Genomic DNA, 18,983 nt, shown 5'->3' with positions numbered 1-18,983 from the left:
CATAACATTTCCTCAAAGGCAAAAAATACTCAACTGTTTTTAATATTATAAATTAAGAAATACTTAAAGTGTAAAGCTGCTTAGTAGACTGCAAAATAATTTATTGGCACAAGATCTTCTCAGATTATATCAATTTTAGTTATTAATTGAGGTATGTCTGATTAGAAACTTTAGTTTATATTGAAAAAAACAACTTTTTATAATCACCATTAGCAGTGATCGAATAGTATAATTTGGCAATCTTTTATTTAATATAGTTTAGGTTAGTCTGGCACTTGTAATATGTTAGAAGCTTTGCAATATCAATTGTAAAGCATTTGTTACTGACCTTTAAAAATGTGCAAAATGCCGTGGAATTCAATTTATTTTCACCCCAAACCTATGCTTTTCAAATTGATCAGTTCACTGTGTGATTTAACCTTTGTTGTCAGTGCCTGAGAAGCAATGAAGTGTGTGGTGCTTCAAGTGTCCTTTTGATTTCCAGGATAGCAAAGGAGGGGAAGTTCATTTGCTCTTGAAACCTGGATTAAAATGTTATAATCTTAATCTTTGATTTTCTCAGTACAGTTTATGTCCGTTCTTATGGATTATGGATGTTGGGGATGGTTTATTTAAGTAAACACATCTTTGTTGCTGAACCACATTTTTGGAGTTCACCTGAATAAATTTTCACAAGCCATGTACGTTAAACAGGACCCAGGTGCCACTAAATTCTGTGAAATGGAATTTGCAGCAAATGGCTAACTACTCACTCCTCCTGCTGTCCTGAATGGCCAAACACTTGGTTATCTTCTGCAGTCCATTTGTTATTAACTTGCTGTTGCGAAACAGATTCTCAGTGGATGCACGTATTAGTAAAGGGCCTGTCCACTTGCACAATTTTTTCGGCGACTCCCGTTATAGGAGGTTGCCGAAGATTTTCAACATGTTGAAAATCCAGCAGCGACCAGAAATAGGTACGACTCTTTGAACGATGACTCACCACCAAACAGGCGTCACTCTAGGAGATTAAATATAAGGGGATAGTACAGGGTTAGTGTCAAGACCCTTCATAGCATTTATGTGCAGAAGGATCTTGGGATCCATGTGTGTAGCCTGCTAAAAGTGGCAACACAAGTAGATGATGTGGTAAAGAAGGCATATGGTATGCTCGCATTCATCGCTCCGGGCATTGAGTATAAGAGTCAAGAAATCAAGATGTAGCTCCCTGTGAATTTGGTTAGCCTGTATTTTGAACATCATGCAAAGTTCTGATTGCCCCATCATAGGAAGATTATGGTAATTTGAGAGGATGCAGAAGAGGTTTTAGCTGGATGCTGTCTAGATTGGAGGGTATTATCCACATGGAGAGTTAGGATAGACTTGGATTGCTTTCTCTGGATCGCCAGAGGTTGAGGGGGGGCATGATAAAAGTATATATCATCATGAGAGGCATAGATAGGGTAGACAGTTGCAACCTTTTCCCCAGTGTTAACTTTAGAGGGACAAAGTTCAAAGAAGGTGCAGGGCCAGTTTTTTTTTACACAAAGAATGGTGAGTACCTGGAATGCCAGGTTTTCTGGTGGAAGAATGATGATGAATAGGTTTATTGGCCAAATATTCACATACAAGGAATTTGCCTTGGTGCTCCACCCACAAGTGACAACATGACATACAGTGACAGTTACGAATGACACATAAAACACTAAACATTAATAATAAAACACCGTTGATCAAACATGTGAACCAAACAAAATACCAGAGCAAAAGGAGACTACAGATTTTTGGCTATTGAGTAGAGCTACTATTGTTTTTATGTCTGGCTGTGGCAGCTTTGACAGTCGGAGTCGCCTTCCAGAGGGAAGTGATTCAAAGAGTTTGTGGCCAGGGTGAGAAGATACAATGGTCGTGTTTAAGAGGTTTTAGATAGACAGATGGATACGTAGGGAATGGAGGGATATGGATCATGTGCAGGCAGATGAGATTAGTTTATCTTGGCATCATATTTGGTACTGGCATTGTGGGATGAAGAGCCTGTTCCTGTGCTGCATTATTCAATGTGTATGAAGGGACTGCAGATGGTGCTTTACATCAATGATAGACACAAAGCGCTGGAGTAACTCCACGGGACAGGCAGCATCTCTGAAGAGAAGGAACCCATTCTGCCTGACCCGCTGAGTTACTCCAGCGTTCTGTAATATTCAATGTACCAAGCATATGTGATCACAACTGATCATCCACAATCAGTATTTAAGAAGGAACTGCAGATGCTGGAAAATCGAAGGTACACAAGGTACACAAAAGTCTTCAGTCTGAAGAAAGGTTTCGGCCTGAAACGTTGCCTATTTCCTTCGCTCCATAGATGCTGCTGCACCCGCTGAGTTTCTCCAGCTTTTTTGTGTATCCACAATCAGTACTCCGTTCCTGCTTTCTCCCCATATCCCTTGACTCCGCTATCTTTAAGAGCTCTGTCCAGCTCTCTCTTGAAAGCATCCAGAGAACCTGCCTCCACCGCCCTCTGAGGCAGAGAATTCCACAGACTCACAACTCTCTGTGTGAAAAAGTTTTTCCTCATCTCCGTTCTAAATGGCTTACCCTTATTCTTAAACGTTGGCCCCTGGTTCTGGACTCCCCCAACATTGGGAACATGTTTTCCTGCCTCTACCCTTAATAATCGCTTCAATAAGATCCTCTCTCATCTTTCTAAATTACAGAATAAACAAGCCCAGCCGCTCCATTCTCTCAGCATATGACAGCAGACTGGCAAATCCATTCTTATCCATTCTGCCTATCTCCAAAATGCTCGCTTGTATATACAGGATATTTTTAAGTCGGTTATTCATAACCCAGGGTGGACTTGTATTCCCCAGGATGCTCCAATCCAATGGTACACAAAAATGCTGGAGAAACTCAGCGGGTGCAGCAGCATCTATGGAGCGAAGGAAATAGGCGACGTTTTGGGCCGAAACCCTTCTTCAGACTGATGGGGGGTGAGGGGGAGAAGGAAGGAAAAAGGGAGGAGGAGGAGCCCGAGGGCGGGGGGATGGGAGGAGACAGCTCGAGGGTTAAGGAAGGGGAGGAGACAGCAAGGGCTAGCAAAACTGGGATAATTCAACGTTCATGCCATCCGGACGCAAGCAACCCAGGCGGAATATGAGGTGCTGTTCTTCCAATTTCCGGTGTTGCTCACTCTGGCAATGGAGGAGACCCAGGACAGAGAGGTCGGATTGGGAATGGGAGGGGGAGTTGAAGTGCTGAACCACCGGGAGTTCAGGTAGGTTATTGCGGACTGAGCGGAGGTGTTCGGCGAAACGATCGCCCAACCTTCGCTTAGTCTCCCCGATGTAAATCAGCTGACATCTAGAGCAGCGGTTGCAGTAGATGAGGTTGGAGGAGATACAGGTGAACCTTTGTCGCACCTGGAACGACTGCTTGGGTCCTTGAATGGAGTCGAGGGGGGAGGTGAAGGGACAGGTGTTGCATTTCTTGCGGTTGCAACGGAAAGTGCCCGGGGAGGGGGTGGTGCAGGAGGGAAGGGAAGAATTGACAAGGGAGTTGCGAAGGGAGCGGTCTTTGCGGGAGGCAGACATGGGGGGAGATGGGAAGTTGTGGCGAGTGGTGGGGTCACATTGGAGATGTTGGAAATGGCGGAGGATTATTTGTTGTATTTGCCGGCTGGTGGGGTGAGAGGTGAGGACTAGGGGGATTCTGCCCTTGTTGCGAGTGCGGGGATGGGGAGAGAGAGCAGTGTTGCGGGGTATGGATGAGACCCTGGTGCGAGCCTCATCTATGGTGGCGGATAGGAATCCCCGTTCCCTGAAGAACGAGGACATTTCCGATGCCCTGGTGTGGAACGTCTCATCCTGGGAGCAGATGCGGCGTGGGCGGAGGAATTGGGAGTAGGGGATGGAGTCTTTACAGGGGGCAGGGTGGGAAGACGTGTAGTCCAGATAGCCATGTGAGTCAGTTGGTTTGTTGTGTATGTCGGTCAGAAGTCTGTCCCCTGCGATGGAGATGGTGAGGTCAAGGAATGGTAGGGAAGTGTCGGAAATGGTCCAGGTGTATTGGAGTGCCGGATGGAAGTTGGTGGTGATGTGGATGAAGTCAGTCAGTTGTGTGTGGGTGCAGGAGGTGGCCCCAAAGCAGTCGTCAATGTAACGGAGGTGGAGGTCGGGGATGGGGCCCTGGTACATATTGAACAAGGATTGTTCAACGTACCCGACAAAGAGGCAGGCGTAGCTGGGGCCCATGCGTGTGCCCATAGCTACGCCTTGTGTTTGGAGGAAATGGGAGGAGTCAAACGTAAAGTTGTTGAGGGTGAGGACCAACTCCGCTAGGCGGAGGAGGGTGTCAGTGGCTGGGTATAGGTTGCTCCTCTGGTCGAGGAAGAACCGGAGGGCTTTGAGGCCATCCTGGTGGGGGATGGAGGTGTAGAGTGACTGGACATCCATGGTGAAGATGAGGGGGTGAGGGCCTAGAGAGTGGAATGCGCGGAGGCGGCGGAGAGTGTCTGAGGTGTCTAGAACATAGGTGGGAAGGGATTTGACCAAGGGGGATAGTATGGAGTCAAGGTATGTGGAGATGAGTTCGGTGGGGCACGAACAAGCAGCGACAATGGGTCTGCCGGGAGAGCCGGGTTTGTGGATTTTGGGGAGAAGGTAAAAACGGGCCGTGCGGGGCTGGGGAACGATGAGGTTGGAAGCTTGGTCGGGCAGGGCGTGGGAATTGATGAAGTCAGTGATGGTGCTAGATATGGTGGCCTGGTGCTCGTCAGTGGGGTCATGGTCCAAGGGTAAGTAGGAGGGGGTGTCCGAGAGTTGGCGCGTGCTCCAATCCAATAATCAGAGGGTGTGTAAAGCAGGTTAGCTAATCTATTTCTGAGTTTTCATGCAGCAATAAAGGTGACTTTTTCCTTCCCCGTCGCTTATCATTCTGACTTTTAAGCATATGGTATTTATCCATTTTAAATCTGTAACGGCTGTCAATAGTAGTTTGGTTGACTTATTATGTTTATCATTTACAATAGTTTTCTTAATTTGAAAATTAAAAACAAAAATCTAGATGTTAGAAATCTGAAAGAAAAAGTGTGAATGCTGAACATATTCAGTAGGTCAGGCAGCATCTAGACGATGTTGATGCTGCCTGACCTCAGAGTGCTTCCAACATTCTCTGTTTATATTTCACATTATTGTAAATTCTGAGTTAGAACATAGTATAACCACAAGCTAAATAATTTTGCCGTATGATCAACTCTTTTGTCCTTTAAAGAAATCATGAACTATTGGATGAAGTAACTTGAAATTTAAATCTATGTAAGTGAAGCTTTCTTTTACTGGAGATAAAATGCGTTGATTATTCAGTATTTTGTTTTTACAGTGGGAGCAAATTGTGCATCCACCAATCGTAGGACTTCCTCTGCCTGTTGGTGTGGACGTCATCTCCATCGTTCCACATGTGCACAGCTCTCCCCGGAGACCATCAAGTAAGAGCTGGGTGGATAAACGAACGCCTCATTGCAAAGTAAGACTTCATTTTGTATGAATGTGTTCAGTTTTGCACTGCAAGGAGCAGCATGGTGGCACAGCGGTAGAGTTGCTGCCTTGCAGCACTGGAGACCCGGGTTTGATCCTGACTACGGGTGCTGTCTGTACGGAGTTTGTACGTTCTCCCTGTGACTGTGTGGGATATCACCAAGATCTTCGGTTTCCTCCCACACTCCCAAGCCGTACAGGTTTGTAGGTTAATTGGCTTGATATAAGTGTAAATTGTCCCTTGTGTGTGTAGGATAGTGTTAATGTGTGGGGATCGCTGGTCAGTGAGGATTCTGTGGGCCGAAGGGCCTGTTTCCGCGCTGTATCTCTGAACTAAATAATGCCGACTTCATGACATTCTGTTCCTTCTAACCCTGAAATGAAAAGTTATGGAAGATAGCACCAATTTTATATTTGACAGAGGGACGGAAAAGTCTGAAATGTAAGGCCTGACCGTTTCATGAAAGGGATGGATCTAAATCCGAACCACAAGAGGATGTGTGCCAATTTATTTTGTATTGATCTCTGGGAAGATACTTTAAAGGATTTATAGAAATGCGAGCTTTTGTTTTCATTGACATTAGTAAATGTGATGTGGGGAATTCCCAATTTTGGCAATTGTTCAGCTGCAATGAATTAGTAGTGGGCCATTACAATACTGATATATTTGTATATTATCTCCCATTATAATCATATTTGGTAAATCAAAATTATTTCCTTCACGTCATCTGTTAATTCAATTTTTAGCACTTTTCAACTTATTGTGTGATATTGCTTAATTTGAAGTATTGAATAATTCATATATTGAATATTAAATCCCTTCCTACCTATGATTTACAACTACAATTAGCAATTATGTAGCTGTTCAATTTAGTAAAACATGCCAGAGTATCATATAGATTATCTAATTAAATGTGTCACACCATTATCAAACAACATTTGGCACTGTTGTTATAGATACAATCAGAGAAATGTCCAAAAGGATAGTGAAGAACACGGGTTTAAAGGGGTAAAGAGAAAGAAGCAGAGATGATTAGGGGTGAGCCTGGGGATATGCTATCTGAAAGGATGCTTGGCCATCATGGAGCAATAAAAACAGGGGTGGAGAAGCTACCAAAATCGGAGGAATATAGACATCTTAGAAGGTGTAATGCTGCAACTGGGGAGAAACAAGGTCAAGGCCTATAAATGAGGATGTAAATTATCCATACAAATCAATCAAAACGTGTACGATTACAACAGGTGATGTAAAAAAGAAAGCAAACAGAGTGCATGATCTCGTGTTACAGCTACAATACAATACAATTTATTTGTTGTCATTTGAACCTCATTGAGGTTCAAACGAAATTTGGTTTCTGCAGTCATACACACAAGAAAATGAACCAAGACACAACACAATTTACACAAACATCCATCACAGTGAATCTCCTCCTCACTGTGATGGAAGGCAAAGTCTTATCTCTCCCCTGCACTCCTCATTCTCCTCCCGATGTCAAAGTCAAAGCCCCCGGCGGGCGATGGTAAGTGTCCCGCGGCCATTAAAACCGCGCGGGGTGATGCAAGGCCACGCTCCGGGTCTCGGTGTTGGAGCCCCCGGCCGGCGCTAGCAAGTTCCACGGCCGTTAAAGTTGCGCCGGGCGATGATGTAAGGCTCCGCTCCAGGTAATTTTCAACCCCGCAACTCGGGCGGGAGAAGTCGCCGTTGCGGAAGCCCCGAAAAGCGGTCTTCCAGCAGAGACCCGCGGGCTCCTGGTGTTACTGTCCACCAGACCTGCGGCTGGAGCCTCCGAATCTCTGGGGTCGGGCTGCAGCAGCGCGCCACCACAGCTCCACCCGCTCCGAACTCGGCCAGCTCCATGATGGTAAGTAGGTCCGCAGCTCCACGACTGGAGCCCAAGGTCGTTCCGGTTGGAGGCCGCTCCACGGTGCTAGGCTCCAACGACAACGGAGACCCGACAGAGAAAAGGTCGGGTTCTCCGTGCAGGGGAAAGATTTTAAAAGTTTCCCCACCCCCCGCCCCCACACACATACCCAGATAAAAAAAACACTTTAAACTACATTCAAACGAGACAAAAAAAAAAAAACGACAGACGGACTGCAGAGGCCGCTGCGACGTGAGTCGCGCCGCCCACCCATAGAAATTGCAGGTACAAATAAAGTGCAAAGGCCGCAAGAAGGTAGATTAGGAATGCAAGAGGCTGATAACAATGGGGAAGAAGCTGTCCTTGAATCTGGTGCTATGTGTTTTCAAGCTTTTGTATCTTCTGCCCAAGATCTGATGTAGTACCTGGAGCATGATAGGAGGTAGAGGAAATTATCTCAACTTTATGAAAGATAGTAAGCGAGCCATCACTGTGCATGAATAAGAAGTCTATGTTAGCAAAGACAACATGGTGGCATTCCACAGCAGATGAACTGGGACGGAAGAAGGTCTAATGGTGGTAAACACAGGCATATTTATACAGACATGTAGCCTAAAACACACCCGTTCAGCTTAAAGCATTTATCCGGGAGCGGGTTCATGATACGGATGCATCAATTGGACATTGCTGTTGAAAATTCCACTTTGGAGTAGTTTATTTAGTCATTATCTGTGTGTATTTGAAAAACATTCAAAGAAACTAAACAGGCTATTTTTGAAAATGTAAAATTTAATTGACCACGCGGCTTTAATTAAAAGGTGATTTGGGTGAGAATGATTAGTTAAAATATTTTTCAATCAAAAGAGCAAATCAACTCAGGAATAATTTAATTTAATTAATTTGAAGTAATTTTGTGCCTGTCACAGAAACCAAAATAAACCTAAAGGGCCTGTCCCACTTGGACGACCTAATCCACGCGTTTAGATGACCCTAGACGAGTTGAAAAAAATGTCAAGGTTGTGTTGACTCGCTGAAGTAAAGGACCTCCTAAGACCTCCTACGACTATGTCTACGACCTCCTACGACCCACCTTGACCTCAGTCTTCCACACCTAAGACCAACTACGACTAGCTACGAGTGGAAATGATCACATGATAAAATGATGTCATGTTTGCATTTTTTTCTCGGACCAGTTACCGACCTACGACAACCTACGACTATCTACAACTAAAAAGTATCAATTTTTCCATGCCTACCTTTTTTTTAGTCGTGGACATTTTTTATCAGGCTAGAAAAAACGCCGCGACCTACTTGAGGCCACAAGTATGCGGGGACCACTCACGAGTATGAGTTACGAAGACCTCCTACGACCTCCTACGACCTCGTGGCGACCATGCTGCGAGTATGAGTCAAGAGCAAACTCGGCAGAGGTCGCCGATTAGGTCGTGAAAGTGGGCAAGGGATTTAGTCTATGGTTAATGTTGGCTCAATTATGTCCAGCAATGTTCACCTCTAAATGCACTTAATTACAAGTAAAACATACAGATAATTGTAAGAACCAAGGATTCAGTGTTAGATTCTACTGTTTTAAGATTTTTTATAAAACTTTCAATACATTTTCAATGCATTCCATGTTTATATCTTTCAGCTTGGTTTAATTATCCCTGTGTGCTAACGTTTTTATTTTAAGGAATAATTAACATTATGACTGGCAATAATTCCAGCGATTATTGTTAAAATGTCTATTCATAAGCTCTTATGTCTCACACAGGTTTATTTAAATAATGCGATTGCTGTGGAATCGAACTGGGGAAAGCCAGAGGATATGAAATTTTTCCATGGATATAAAAAGCCCATTTTAAAAACAAATCGAGTTGCAGTGGCACTCTCATCAGTCGCCAAACCTACATCATCGCCAGGCGCCAGACCCTTTCTCTTGGTAACACCTCAATCCATAACTGGTGAGTTGCTTAATTATTATTACCAAACGATAAGTCAATTCACAATTTTCATGTCATTTTATACCTCTTTATTTTTCGATACAAGATGGACCTTTTAACAAGAACACAAATTCTGCAATATTCCCATGGATTTTCTACCTTCACTTTTTGAAGTAGAAGTGTAATAGCATAATTTGAAATGTCCTGGCTGAACAGCACTATTATGTTCCATCACCAAATGTGCAGAGGAATTTTCCATGGCATCTGGCCTCCATTTATCCTTTATAACTTGAACTAATGTGCTCTTGAACTCTTTATTCACCTTTCGGTATCTGGGTGTAGTTGGCACCGCCAGCCAAATTTAAGCTCATTTTGAAGTGCTCTTGAACAGAGTGGCTTGCAAAGCTATTTTGGAAGGTGTTTAAGTCAAATACATGGGGATGTATCTTGATTCACAATAAGGCCATACTGGGTAAGGATGGAAGATTTGCTCTCCTGAAGTATAACAGTGAACCTGACATGTTTAGCTGCAACCATAAGCATCATTATTGGTTTGCTTCATTGATCAATTGCATCAAATAATCTCAATATCTCCCCATGTGCATTTCGTGTACTCATTTTGGAGGCTAACAGTTCCAACATCAAGTGATTCCATATGAAATTTGCCCCTTGAGCACCAATCTCACAACGATCCTGAAAACCTGAAAGTCTACTTGTATTCTGGTGACTGTAGCCATGGATAGTGCCAAACCTGGGGATTTGAACAAATCTTTTTTTCTGTGTAATCCAGCTCTCTCTTATTGTCTATATATAAAGCATGGTGGGTGAAGGAGCATCCCAAAGACGTATCAATGTCTCCTTTGCATGCAATTCATTTCTCTGGCTGAGCAGCAACCAGTCCAACAATACTCAGCTTGACATAAAAATATAATACAAGAACTCAGAGGACAGCCAGGCCATGTGGCTTCTCAAGCCTTCTATACTAGTAATACGATCAGCTCTTGGCCTGAATTCCAGTTCCCTGCCTGTTTCTCATAGCAAAGTACAAAGGTTTGTTTATCTCTGTCTTGAACATGTTCAATCACTTGGCCTCCATGGTCCCCTAGCACAGAGAATCTCTATCATTCATGACCTTCTGAAGACAAAAGTTCCTCCACTATCTTTCTCAACTCCATTGGGCATGGACCCAACCTGCTCAATCTATTCTCATGGGAAGATCCCTTAATTCCAGGAGTCAGCCTATTAAACTTTTTAAAGGCTAAGATTCCATGTGCCTTTCCAATTTCTTATTCTCACGTGAACCTTCTGTGCTTCATTTATGGAGACACCGCTTGACCCTTTGTACAACAGCATTCTGAAGCCCCCTCTCGATTTAAACAATATTCTGCTTCCCTATTCTTTCAACCAAATTGGTTAAAATTCACATTTCCAAATATACTGTTTCTGCCAATGTTTTACAAATCCACTTATCCAACATTTCTAGTTGTTATAGTCTGTAAATTGAATTGGAAATGAAGCATTTTTGCAGAAGGCCTTTTATAGATGTTGCAATGTTGATTCCTACTTCGGGTCGAGGCCCCACCCATAGAACCTAGCATTTCCTGTTGCAATTCATCCTTTTGCTGGTGTAACTTGCATGGTGCATGGTGTGAACATGATCTCATTAATATATGTGGTGATCACTTCTGATTTGCAGTATCTGCAGAAACTGGATCAAAGAATGGGAGACGAGGTGCTTTATTTTTTATTGTAGGAGTTGTAAGGAGAGGTTGGACAAACTGAAGACCCTGTCCCACTTTCACAACCTAATTCACGACCTTTTTTACACGTGGACATTTTTCATCAGGTTAGAAAAACGCCCCGACTTGGCAAGAGGACAGAAGTATTACTTGATGCCACGAGTACCTACGACTAGCATCACAACCTACTTACGGCCTCGTGATGACCATGTTGCGAGTATGAGTCAAGGACAAACACGACAGAGGTCGTGAATTAGGTCGTGAAAGTGGGACAGGCCCTCAAGGTTGTTTTGCTATAAAAGAGAGGTTGAGCTCTTGGATTGTTTTCTGTTGAATTTCTGTTGAGATTGAGGGAAGACTTGATAGAAATATATACAATTGGTGAGGGACAGAGATAGGGTAGACCGGCGGAAGCTTTCTCTCAAGGTAGAAATGTCAAAAATGTAATTAGAGGTTATAATTTTAAGGTGACCCAGCGAGGTTTAAAGGATATGTGCAGGGCAAGCTTTCTATGCAGAGAGTGTGGGTTTCTGGAATGCACTGCCAAGGTTGGTGACAGAGACGGGTAAGAAAGGGGGTATTTTGGAGGCTTTTAAGTAGGCAAATGGATTTGCAGGAAATGAATAGAGGGGCATGAAACACAGACATGCAGAGGAGATGGGTTTAACTTGGCATCGTGTTTGACATGGACATTGGGGACCGCAGGGCCTGCTTCTGTGCTGTAAACTACTGTTCTATGTACCAAAGATAGACACAAAGTGCTTGAATAAGTGGGTCGGGCAGCATCATGGGAGAAAACGAATGGGTGACGTTTCGGTCCGGAACCCTTCTTCAGACTGCAACACTTTGTGTCTCTCTTTGGCATATACCAACATCTGCAGTTCCTTTCTACACATATACTGTTTTATGTTCATTTGGGGATTACATCATGCAGAAACCCAAGAACCATGTGTGAATTAAGGGGTCCATGTGAAGACTAATTTTATTTTCACTGACTTCCCACATTGGTTTGGACGGCACAGTGGTGCAGCGGGAGAGTTGCTGACTTACAGAGCCAGAGACTAGGGTTCGATCCTGACTATGGGTGCATGTCTGTACGCAGTTTGTACATTCTCCCTGTGACCTGCGTGAGTTTTCTCTGAGATCTTCGGTTTCCACCCACACTCCAAAGACGTACAGGTTTGTAGGTTAATTGGCTTGGTATGAATGTAAAATTGTCCCTAGTGTTTGTAGGGTGGTGTTAATGTGCAAGGATTGGTGGTTGGTGTGGACTCGGTGGGCTGAAGGGCCTGTTTCCACGCTGTATTTCTAAACTACATTCTGTCCTCTTGCCAAGTGGCAGCCCAGACAGAAGTCGCAGCACTTGCCTGAGATTTATAATCACGATCATTGTTATAGGAGGAGGATTGATCGTGACACAGAGCTTGATCAGATCACCACACAGCTTGGGATGTCCCATTAGCAAACACACCACTACTTAATCTTTTCCCTGTGCCTTAGTATCTGTTCCACCCCAGTTGCAATCTCCTCCCCATCCCTGCTTTTCCTATGGAGAATGCTTTAGCAACCGTGATCTTTTTCCCAACAGTCAGTATATCAATGAGATGGGAACTGTGGGCTGAACAGCTACTTCCATTTGCAACATGTAAAACAGTTTCTAACGTTTTAAATTGAAGAAAATCACTCCAATTCAGCATTAAATTTCCTGGGTGGCATAAAAACACAATCTTCTTTTAACATACTCTATACAGTGCCCTCCATAGTGTTTGGGACAAAGACCTATCATTTATTTATTTGCCTCTGTACTCCACAATTTGAGATTTGGAATAGAAAAAAAAAATCACATGTGGTTAAAGTGCTCATTGTCAGAATTTAATAAAGGCCATTTTTTAAATAGATTTTAGATTCACCATGTGGAAATTACAGCATTGTTTATACATAGTCCCCCAATTTCAGGGCACCATAATGTTTGGGACACTTGGCTGCATAGTTGTTTGTAATTGCTCAGGTGTGTTCAATTACCTCCTTAATGCTTGTATAAGATAGCTCTTTGCATCTAGTCTTTCCTCCAGTCTTTCAATCACCATTGGACACTTTTATTGCTGTTGATCAACATGAGGACCAAAGTTGTGCCAATGAAAATCAAATAAACCATTATGAGACTGAGAAGAAAGCATAAAACTGTTAGAGACATCAGCCAAACCTTAGGCTCAAATTTGGAGTTTGGAACATCATTAAGAAGGTAGAGAGCACTGGTGAGCTTACTAATCATAAAGGGACTGGCAGGCCAAGGAAGACCTCCAAAGCTGATGACAGAAGAATTCTCTCTATAATAAAGAAAAGATCCCCAAACACCTGTCCAACAGATCAGAAACACTCTTCAGGAGTCAGGTGTGGATTTGTCAATTACCACTGACCGCAGAAGACTTCATGAACAGAAAAACAGAGGCTACATTGCAAGATGCAAACCACTGGTTAGCTGCAAAACTAGGATTTGCCAAGAAGTACTTAAAAGAGCAATCACAGTTCTGGAAAAAGGTCTTGTGGTCAGATGAGACGAAGATTAACTTATATCAGAGTGATGCCAAGAGCAAAGTATGGAGGAGAGAAGGAACTGGCCAAGATCCAAAGCATACCAGGTGTTATGGCCTGGGCATGTATGGCTGCTGAAGGTACTGGCTCACTTATCCTCATTTGATGACACAACTGCTGATGGTAGTAACATAATGAATTGTGTAGTGTATAGACACATCCTTTCTGCTCAAGTTCAAACAAATGCCTCAAAACTCATTGGCCGGCGGTTCATTCTGCAGCAATGCAATGATCCCAAACATACTTCTAAAGCAACAAAGGAGTTTTTCAAAGCTAAAAAATGGTAAATTCTTCAGTGGCCAAGTCAATCACCCGATCTGAACCCAATTGAGCAGGCTTTTTATATGCTGAAGAGAAAACTGAAGGGGACTAGCCCCGAAAACAAGCATAAGCTAAAGATGGCTGCAATACAGGCTTGGCAGAGCATCACCAGAGAAGACACCCAGCAACTGGTGATGTCCACGAATTGCAAACTTCAAGCAGTCATTGCATGCAAAGGATATGCAACAAAATACTAAACATGACTACTTTCATTTACATGACATTGCTGTGTCCCAAACATTATGGTGCCCTGAAATGGGGAGACTATGTATAAATACTGCTGTAATTTCTGCATAGTGAAACCAAAATGTATAAAAATGGCCTTTATTAAAATCTGACAATGTGCACTTTAACCACATGTGATTTTTTTTTCTTTTGCAAATCTCAAATTGTGGAGTACAGAGGCAAATAAATAAATTATGGGTCTTTGTACCTAACATTATGGAGGGCACTGTATATCAGAGAAATTTAATTTCTAGGTTTTGGTGTCTTCTTAACTTTTTTCGCACCTCTCTTTATATTGGTACCGTTCATGAGAAAGTGTCCAGAATGAGTAGCACCCAATCCACCACCTATAATGGTCACTCGCCTCACAACAGATTGCCAAGGGCTGCATGTAAAATGCACTGCAATAATATGTAAACCCTTCCTGAATTTGTGAAGTCTACATCTAACAAGGACAAGAACTGCATGCAAACAACACCAGTTAAAGATTCCACTCCCAATCACAAATCGTCCTGATTTGGAAATAAATCACCACTTCTCATTGTTGGTGCGTTGATCCCTGGACCTCCATACACAACAATATTGTGGAAGGGCCGCAGAGGTACACTGTTCACTTCCTCAAATTAATTTAGGGAATGGCAGGAAAGGCTGGATATCCCTGTAGAGGCCACATCCCCTCAAAATGGGGGGGAAATAAATCTTCATATCAGTGATGAACACATTTTAGCTTCTAAATGAAAGTCTATTTACCACTGATAATCACATCATTAAATTCACTTTGTAGTAAGGCTATTTTCTGGATCGCTTAAGCATATTAAAAGCAATAGATCATGTTACATCTTTTTAAATATTTTTATTTTCTCCTCTTCTGACAATTTTCTTCTGTATTCTCTTTGTAATAATTTATCCATGTATATTTTGCGCCCATAAAATTGCTACTTACAAATTGTGCAACTGTTTGCTTCCAGTATGAAGCCTCTTGATGTTCAGCTAAATGCTTTTAACTTAGAATGTCATGTCCTTTTATTCAAGAAATAGTCTGACGATGGTCACACAACATTTCCTCCCTTTAATAGCTATATTGGCTGTTATTTATGAGGTTATCTTTATGAAACTACTCTTAGTTTGATTATTGATCATGTTAGTTTTCAGATTACAGAGGTCAGGCTGATGAATCTGTAATTACCCTTGGTGGGAATTACATTCACTTCCAGTCCATCAGAACTTTTTTTAGTGTGTATGACTCCCTAGGAATGGCTATCACTGAATCATAGCTGCTTGTTTTTACTCTTAAGTATCCTGGTGATTTATTGTTTTTTAGTCTGTTTAGAAGAGGAATTCCAAGCTGCCACGCCTGATTCCTGCCTATTTTATAAACCCCGATACACAAAGAATATACTTCTTTCTATCTATGACAAAAAATTTCATCCAGTTCTTTTTCCATATTAAATGTTTCAGATTAGATGGGCTTGAAAGAGTTCTTTGTTTGTGAAGGAACATTACCTGAACATAAACAAGCTTGATTTATCTGTGCAGATGAAGGTAAATGTAAGTCAGTGGCATTATTGACTTAAGCATTCAAACTCCTTATTTATATGACTGTAGGTAAGCAATAACTGCAGGCAAAAGTAGACTATCAAATGTAAAACATCTTTGCATCAATCCAGGGGTGCACAGAGATGTTATTGCCTTTTGACCATTATTTACTTTACTCCGTGATTCGATTAAATTATAGACTGGTTGCTGGTCTAATTCCATGTAATTTATCATCTAGCTGCCAAAGAAAATCCCTCTCCCAAGTATCCACGTTTACCTGTCAATGCACGGCAAATAATAGGTAGATACCCCCACCTCTTTTCCAGCTTTCTCAACCCCTCTACAATCAGGCTGAAGAAGGGTCATGACCTGAAACGTTACCTATCCATATCCTTCAGAGACACTACCTGACCTGTGTAGGAAGGAACTGCAGATGCTAGTTTAAACTGAGGATAGACACAACATGCTGGAGTAACTCAGCGGGACAGGCAGCAATGGATGGAAGGAATGGGCGACGTTTTGGGTCGAGACCCTTCTTGACCTGCTGAGTTACTCCAGCACGTGGTATTTTTTTATTGTAAACCAACATCTGCAGTTCCCTGTGTCTCCTTGTATTTTACTAACTTACTACTTATTTACTGCCTATTGTGCCTCCTGGCGTGTAGGGCAGCCACTCCTTGTTGCTGTTTCCGTAACGTATTTGTTTTACGAGACAGGTTTGTTAGCCCTGTGCTCAACCTCCAACCTGGAGGACCAGAGGATCGCTCTTCGTCACGCCTCTATCAACACGTGGTCTCAAAATTCATCAGGGATGGAAGAAATGTTTGAAACTCCCCAACCTAGGGCCCCCGCATTGACCAGATTCTGTCAAGAGGAAGGTCAAATCAGTCGGATGAAACTCAGCGGCAGGAAGGAATCCATAGTCCGCAGAGCATCAGCACCCTACGGGATGTGGCAGAAGTTTCAGGCAACAGTCCAAGACGCAACCACGCACATCGTAAAGTGCAGAACACGCAAGGACGTAAGCCGTTGGTAAAATGGCAAAAGTCTAACAGCAAGGAGTGGGAAATCATCAATGCAGATGTGAGCTTAATCTTAAGTGGAATCAAGGGATTAGCAGAAAAGAAGTTGGAGAAAATGGGTGATCTAGTCTACAGCTATGGAAAGGAGAAATTGGCTGAGAAGGAACAACTCAGCAGGAATGATAGGCCTCCTTCCCGCAAGTCCCGTCGTCTCCAGGAAATCCAACGACTTGTTAAAGAAAGAAGAAGCCTGAGGAAGGTGTGGAAAAAAGCAACAGCAGAAGAAAGGGAGGGCATCAATCTCCTTCAAAAGGACCTAAAACAGAGGCTCTCGAAGCTGCGCAGAGCTGAGAATTTAAGGAAACAACGCAAAAAGATGGAAAAAGCAAGAACACTTCTACAAAGATCCCTTTAAGTTTGTGAAAGGCATTTTCACAAAAGAAAAATGCGGATCCCTGAAAGCGTCAAAAAAGGAGGTTGAAGGACACATCAGAACCATCCACACTGATGAGTTAAAAGATGAACTGATTTTTGTTCCCGCTGGCATCCCACCAATCTCACAACATCAATTTGGCAAAGAAAAAAATTCTTCCACCATTGAACAGTTTTGGCAAATAAACCTTCTTAACAAAGAGGGCAAGATCTTTTTCAGTGTGGTGGCGAAAAGACTTATAAAGTATCTGAAACAAAACCATTTCATTGATACGTCAATCCAAAAGGCTGGCATAGCAGGCTTCTCGAGATGCCTTGAACATACCAGCATCAAATCAAATCCAAACTGCTAAGAAAGAACGAAATAATCTGCATGTGTTGTTCCTCGATCTGGCCAACGCCTATGGATCAGTTCCTCATTCGCTACTGCAGACTGCTTTTGAATTATTTCAGGTGCCTGCAATAATAACAAATCTGGTAAAAATCGACTTCCAGGATCTGCAATTTTGTCTCACAACATCAGACTTTACCACAGCTTGGCAACCACTGGAAGTAGGCATCATGGCGGGGTGCACCATCTCCCCATTGGCCTTCACTATGGCAATGGAGCACATTATCAGAGCATCAAAATGGGTTGTGGGAGGAAAACGGCTACAGTGTGGTCAGCGATTGCCACCGGTACGAGCCTATAGGGACGATATAACAACACTAACAACAACCAGCCCCTGCACCAAGAGACTTCTGGAAAAACTTCATCAAAACATCACATGGGCAAGGATGAAGATTAAACCCAGCAGGTGCAGAAGCATCTCCATTGTCAAAGGTCAAGTCAAGGATCAAAGGTTTCATATTGACACAATGCCTGTTCCAACTGTTTCAGAAATGCCAGTGAAGAGTTTGGGCCGATGGTATGATGCAAAGCTCAAGGACACCGAGCAGTTTGAACAACTGAAAAAGGATACCATCATGCACATAGCTCACATCAACAAGACCTTGCTACCAGGAAAACTCAAGCTGTGGTGCTTCCAATTTGGCATACTACCAAAACTCATGTGGCCTTTAACTATGTATGAAATCCCCATCAACAAAGTGGAAAAGCTGGAAAGAATGATCAGCACACATGTGAAACAGTGGCTTGGACTTCCACGATGCTTAAGTGCTGTCGGGCTGTATGGGAGTGGCAAATTGGAATTACCCATTGCAGGACTTGTGGAAGAGTTCAAACGCACTAAAGCAAGGTTGGTCATGACCCTCACTGAATCTGAAGATACTGTTACTCGAACAGCGGCCCCCAGTGTGGCAACGGGGAAGAAGAGGGCCCCATCTGAAGCCGTTCAGAGTGCTAAGTCTGCTCTTCATTTCCGGGATGTGGTTGGTCAAGTTGGCCAACATAGGAGAACCGGGCTTGGCCTCATCCCAAAAGCTCCTCAATGGCACAAGACAACATCAGTGCAGAAAAGACGTCTCGTGGTGGAGTTGGTGAGAAGACGGGAGGAGGCAGAGCGACACGCCAAGGCCATCTCAATGGCCAAGCAGGGCCAATGGACTAACTGAGAGAGACTGGAAAAGAGGAAACTCAGCTGTCGTGACATCTGGCAAATGGAAGGATCTCGGCTAAGTTTTGTCATCAGAGCCACTTATGATGTGCTACCATCACCCCAGAACCTGAGGCAGTGGTTCGGAGAAGACCCCGCTTGCTCCCTTTGCCAAGCACCTGCATCACTAAGGCACATTTTAACAGGATGCACTATGAGCCTCGGCCAAGGGCGTTACACTTGGCGGCATAACCAAGTTCTCAGACAGC

At 43.2% G+C, this 18,983-nt stretch overlaps 1 protein-coding gene across 1 annotated transcript in view; it reads left to right on the top strand.

Moving 5' to 3' along the window:
- tcerg1l (transcription elongation regulator 1 like) overlaps positions 1–18,983 on the top strand; it is a 712,622-nt gene that overhangs the window by 14,276 nt on the left and 679,363 nt on the right. The window contains exons 2-3 of the mRNA XM_033033658.1: positions 5,356–5,499; positions 9,144–9,333. Coding sequence (XP_032889549.1) covers positions 5,356–5,499; positions 9,144–9,333 — 334 coding nt within the window. The remainder of the gene's footprint in view (positions 1–5,355; positions 5,500–9,143; positions 9,334–18,983) is intronic.

The sequence above is a fragment of the Amblyraja radiata genome, chromosome 15 (genome assembly GCF_010909765.2).
Source record: "Amblyraja radiata isolate CabotCenter1 chromosome 15, sAmbRad1.1.pri, whole genome shotgun sequence".
In the NCBI taxonomy this organism is placed as follows: domain Eukaryota; kingdom Metazoa; phylum Chordata; class Chondrichthyes; order Rajiformes; family Rajidae; genus Amblyraja; species Amblyraja radiata.
Note: the sequence above shows the minus strand (reverse complement) of the source record. Positions and strands in the feature narration are given on the sequence as shown.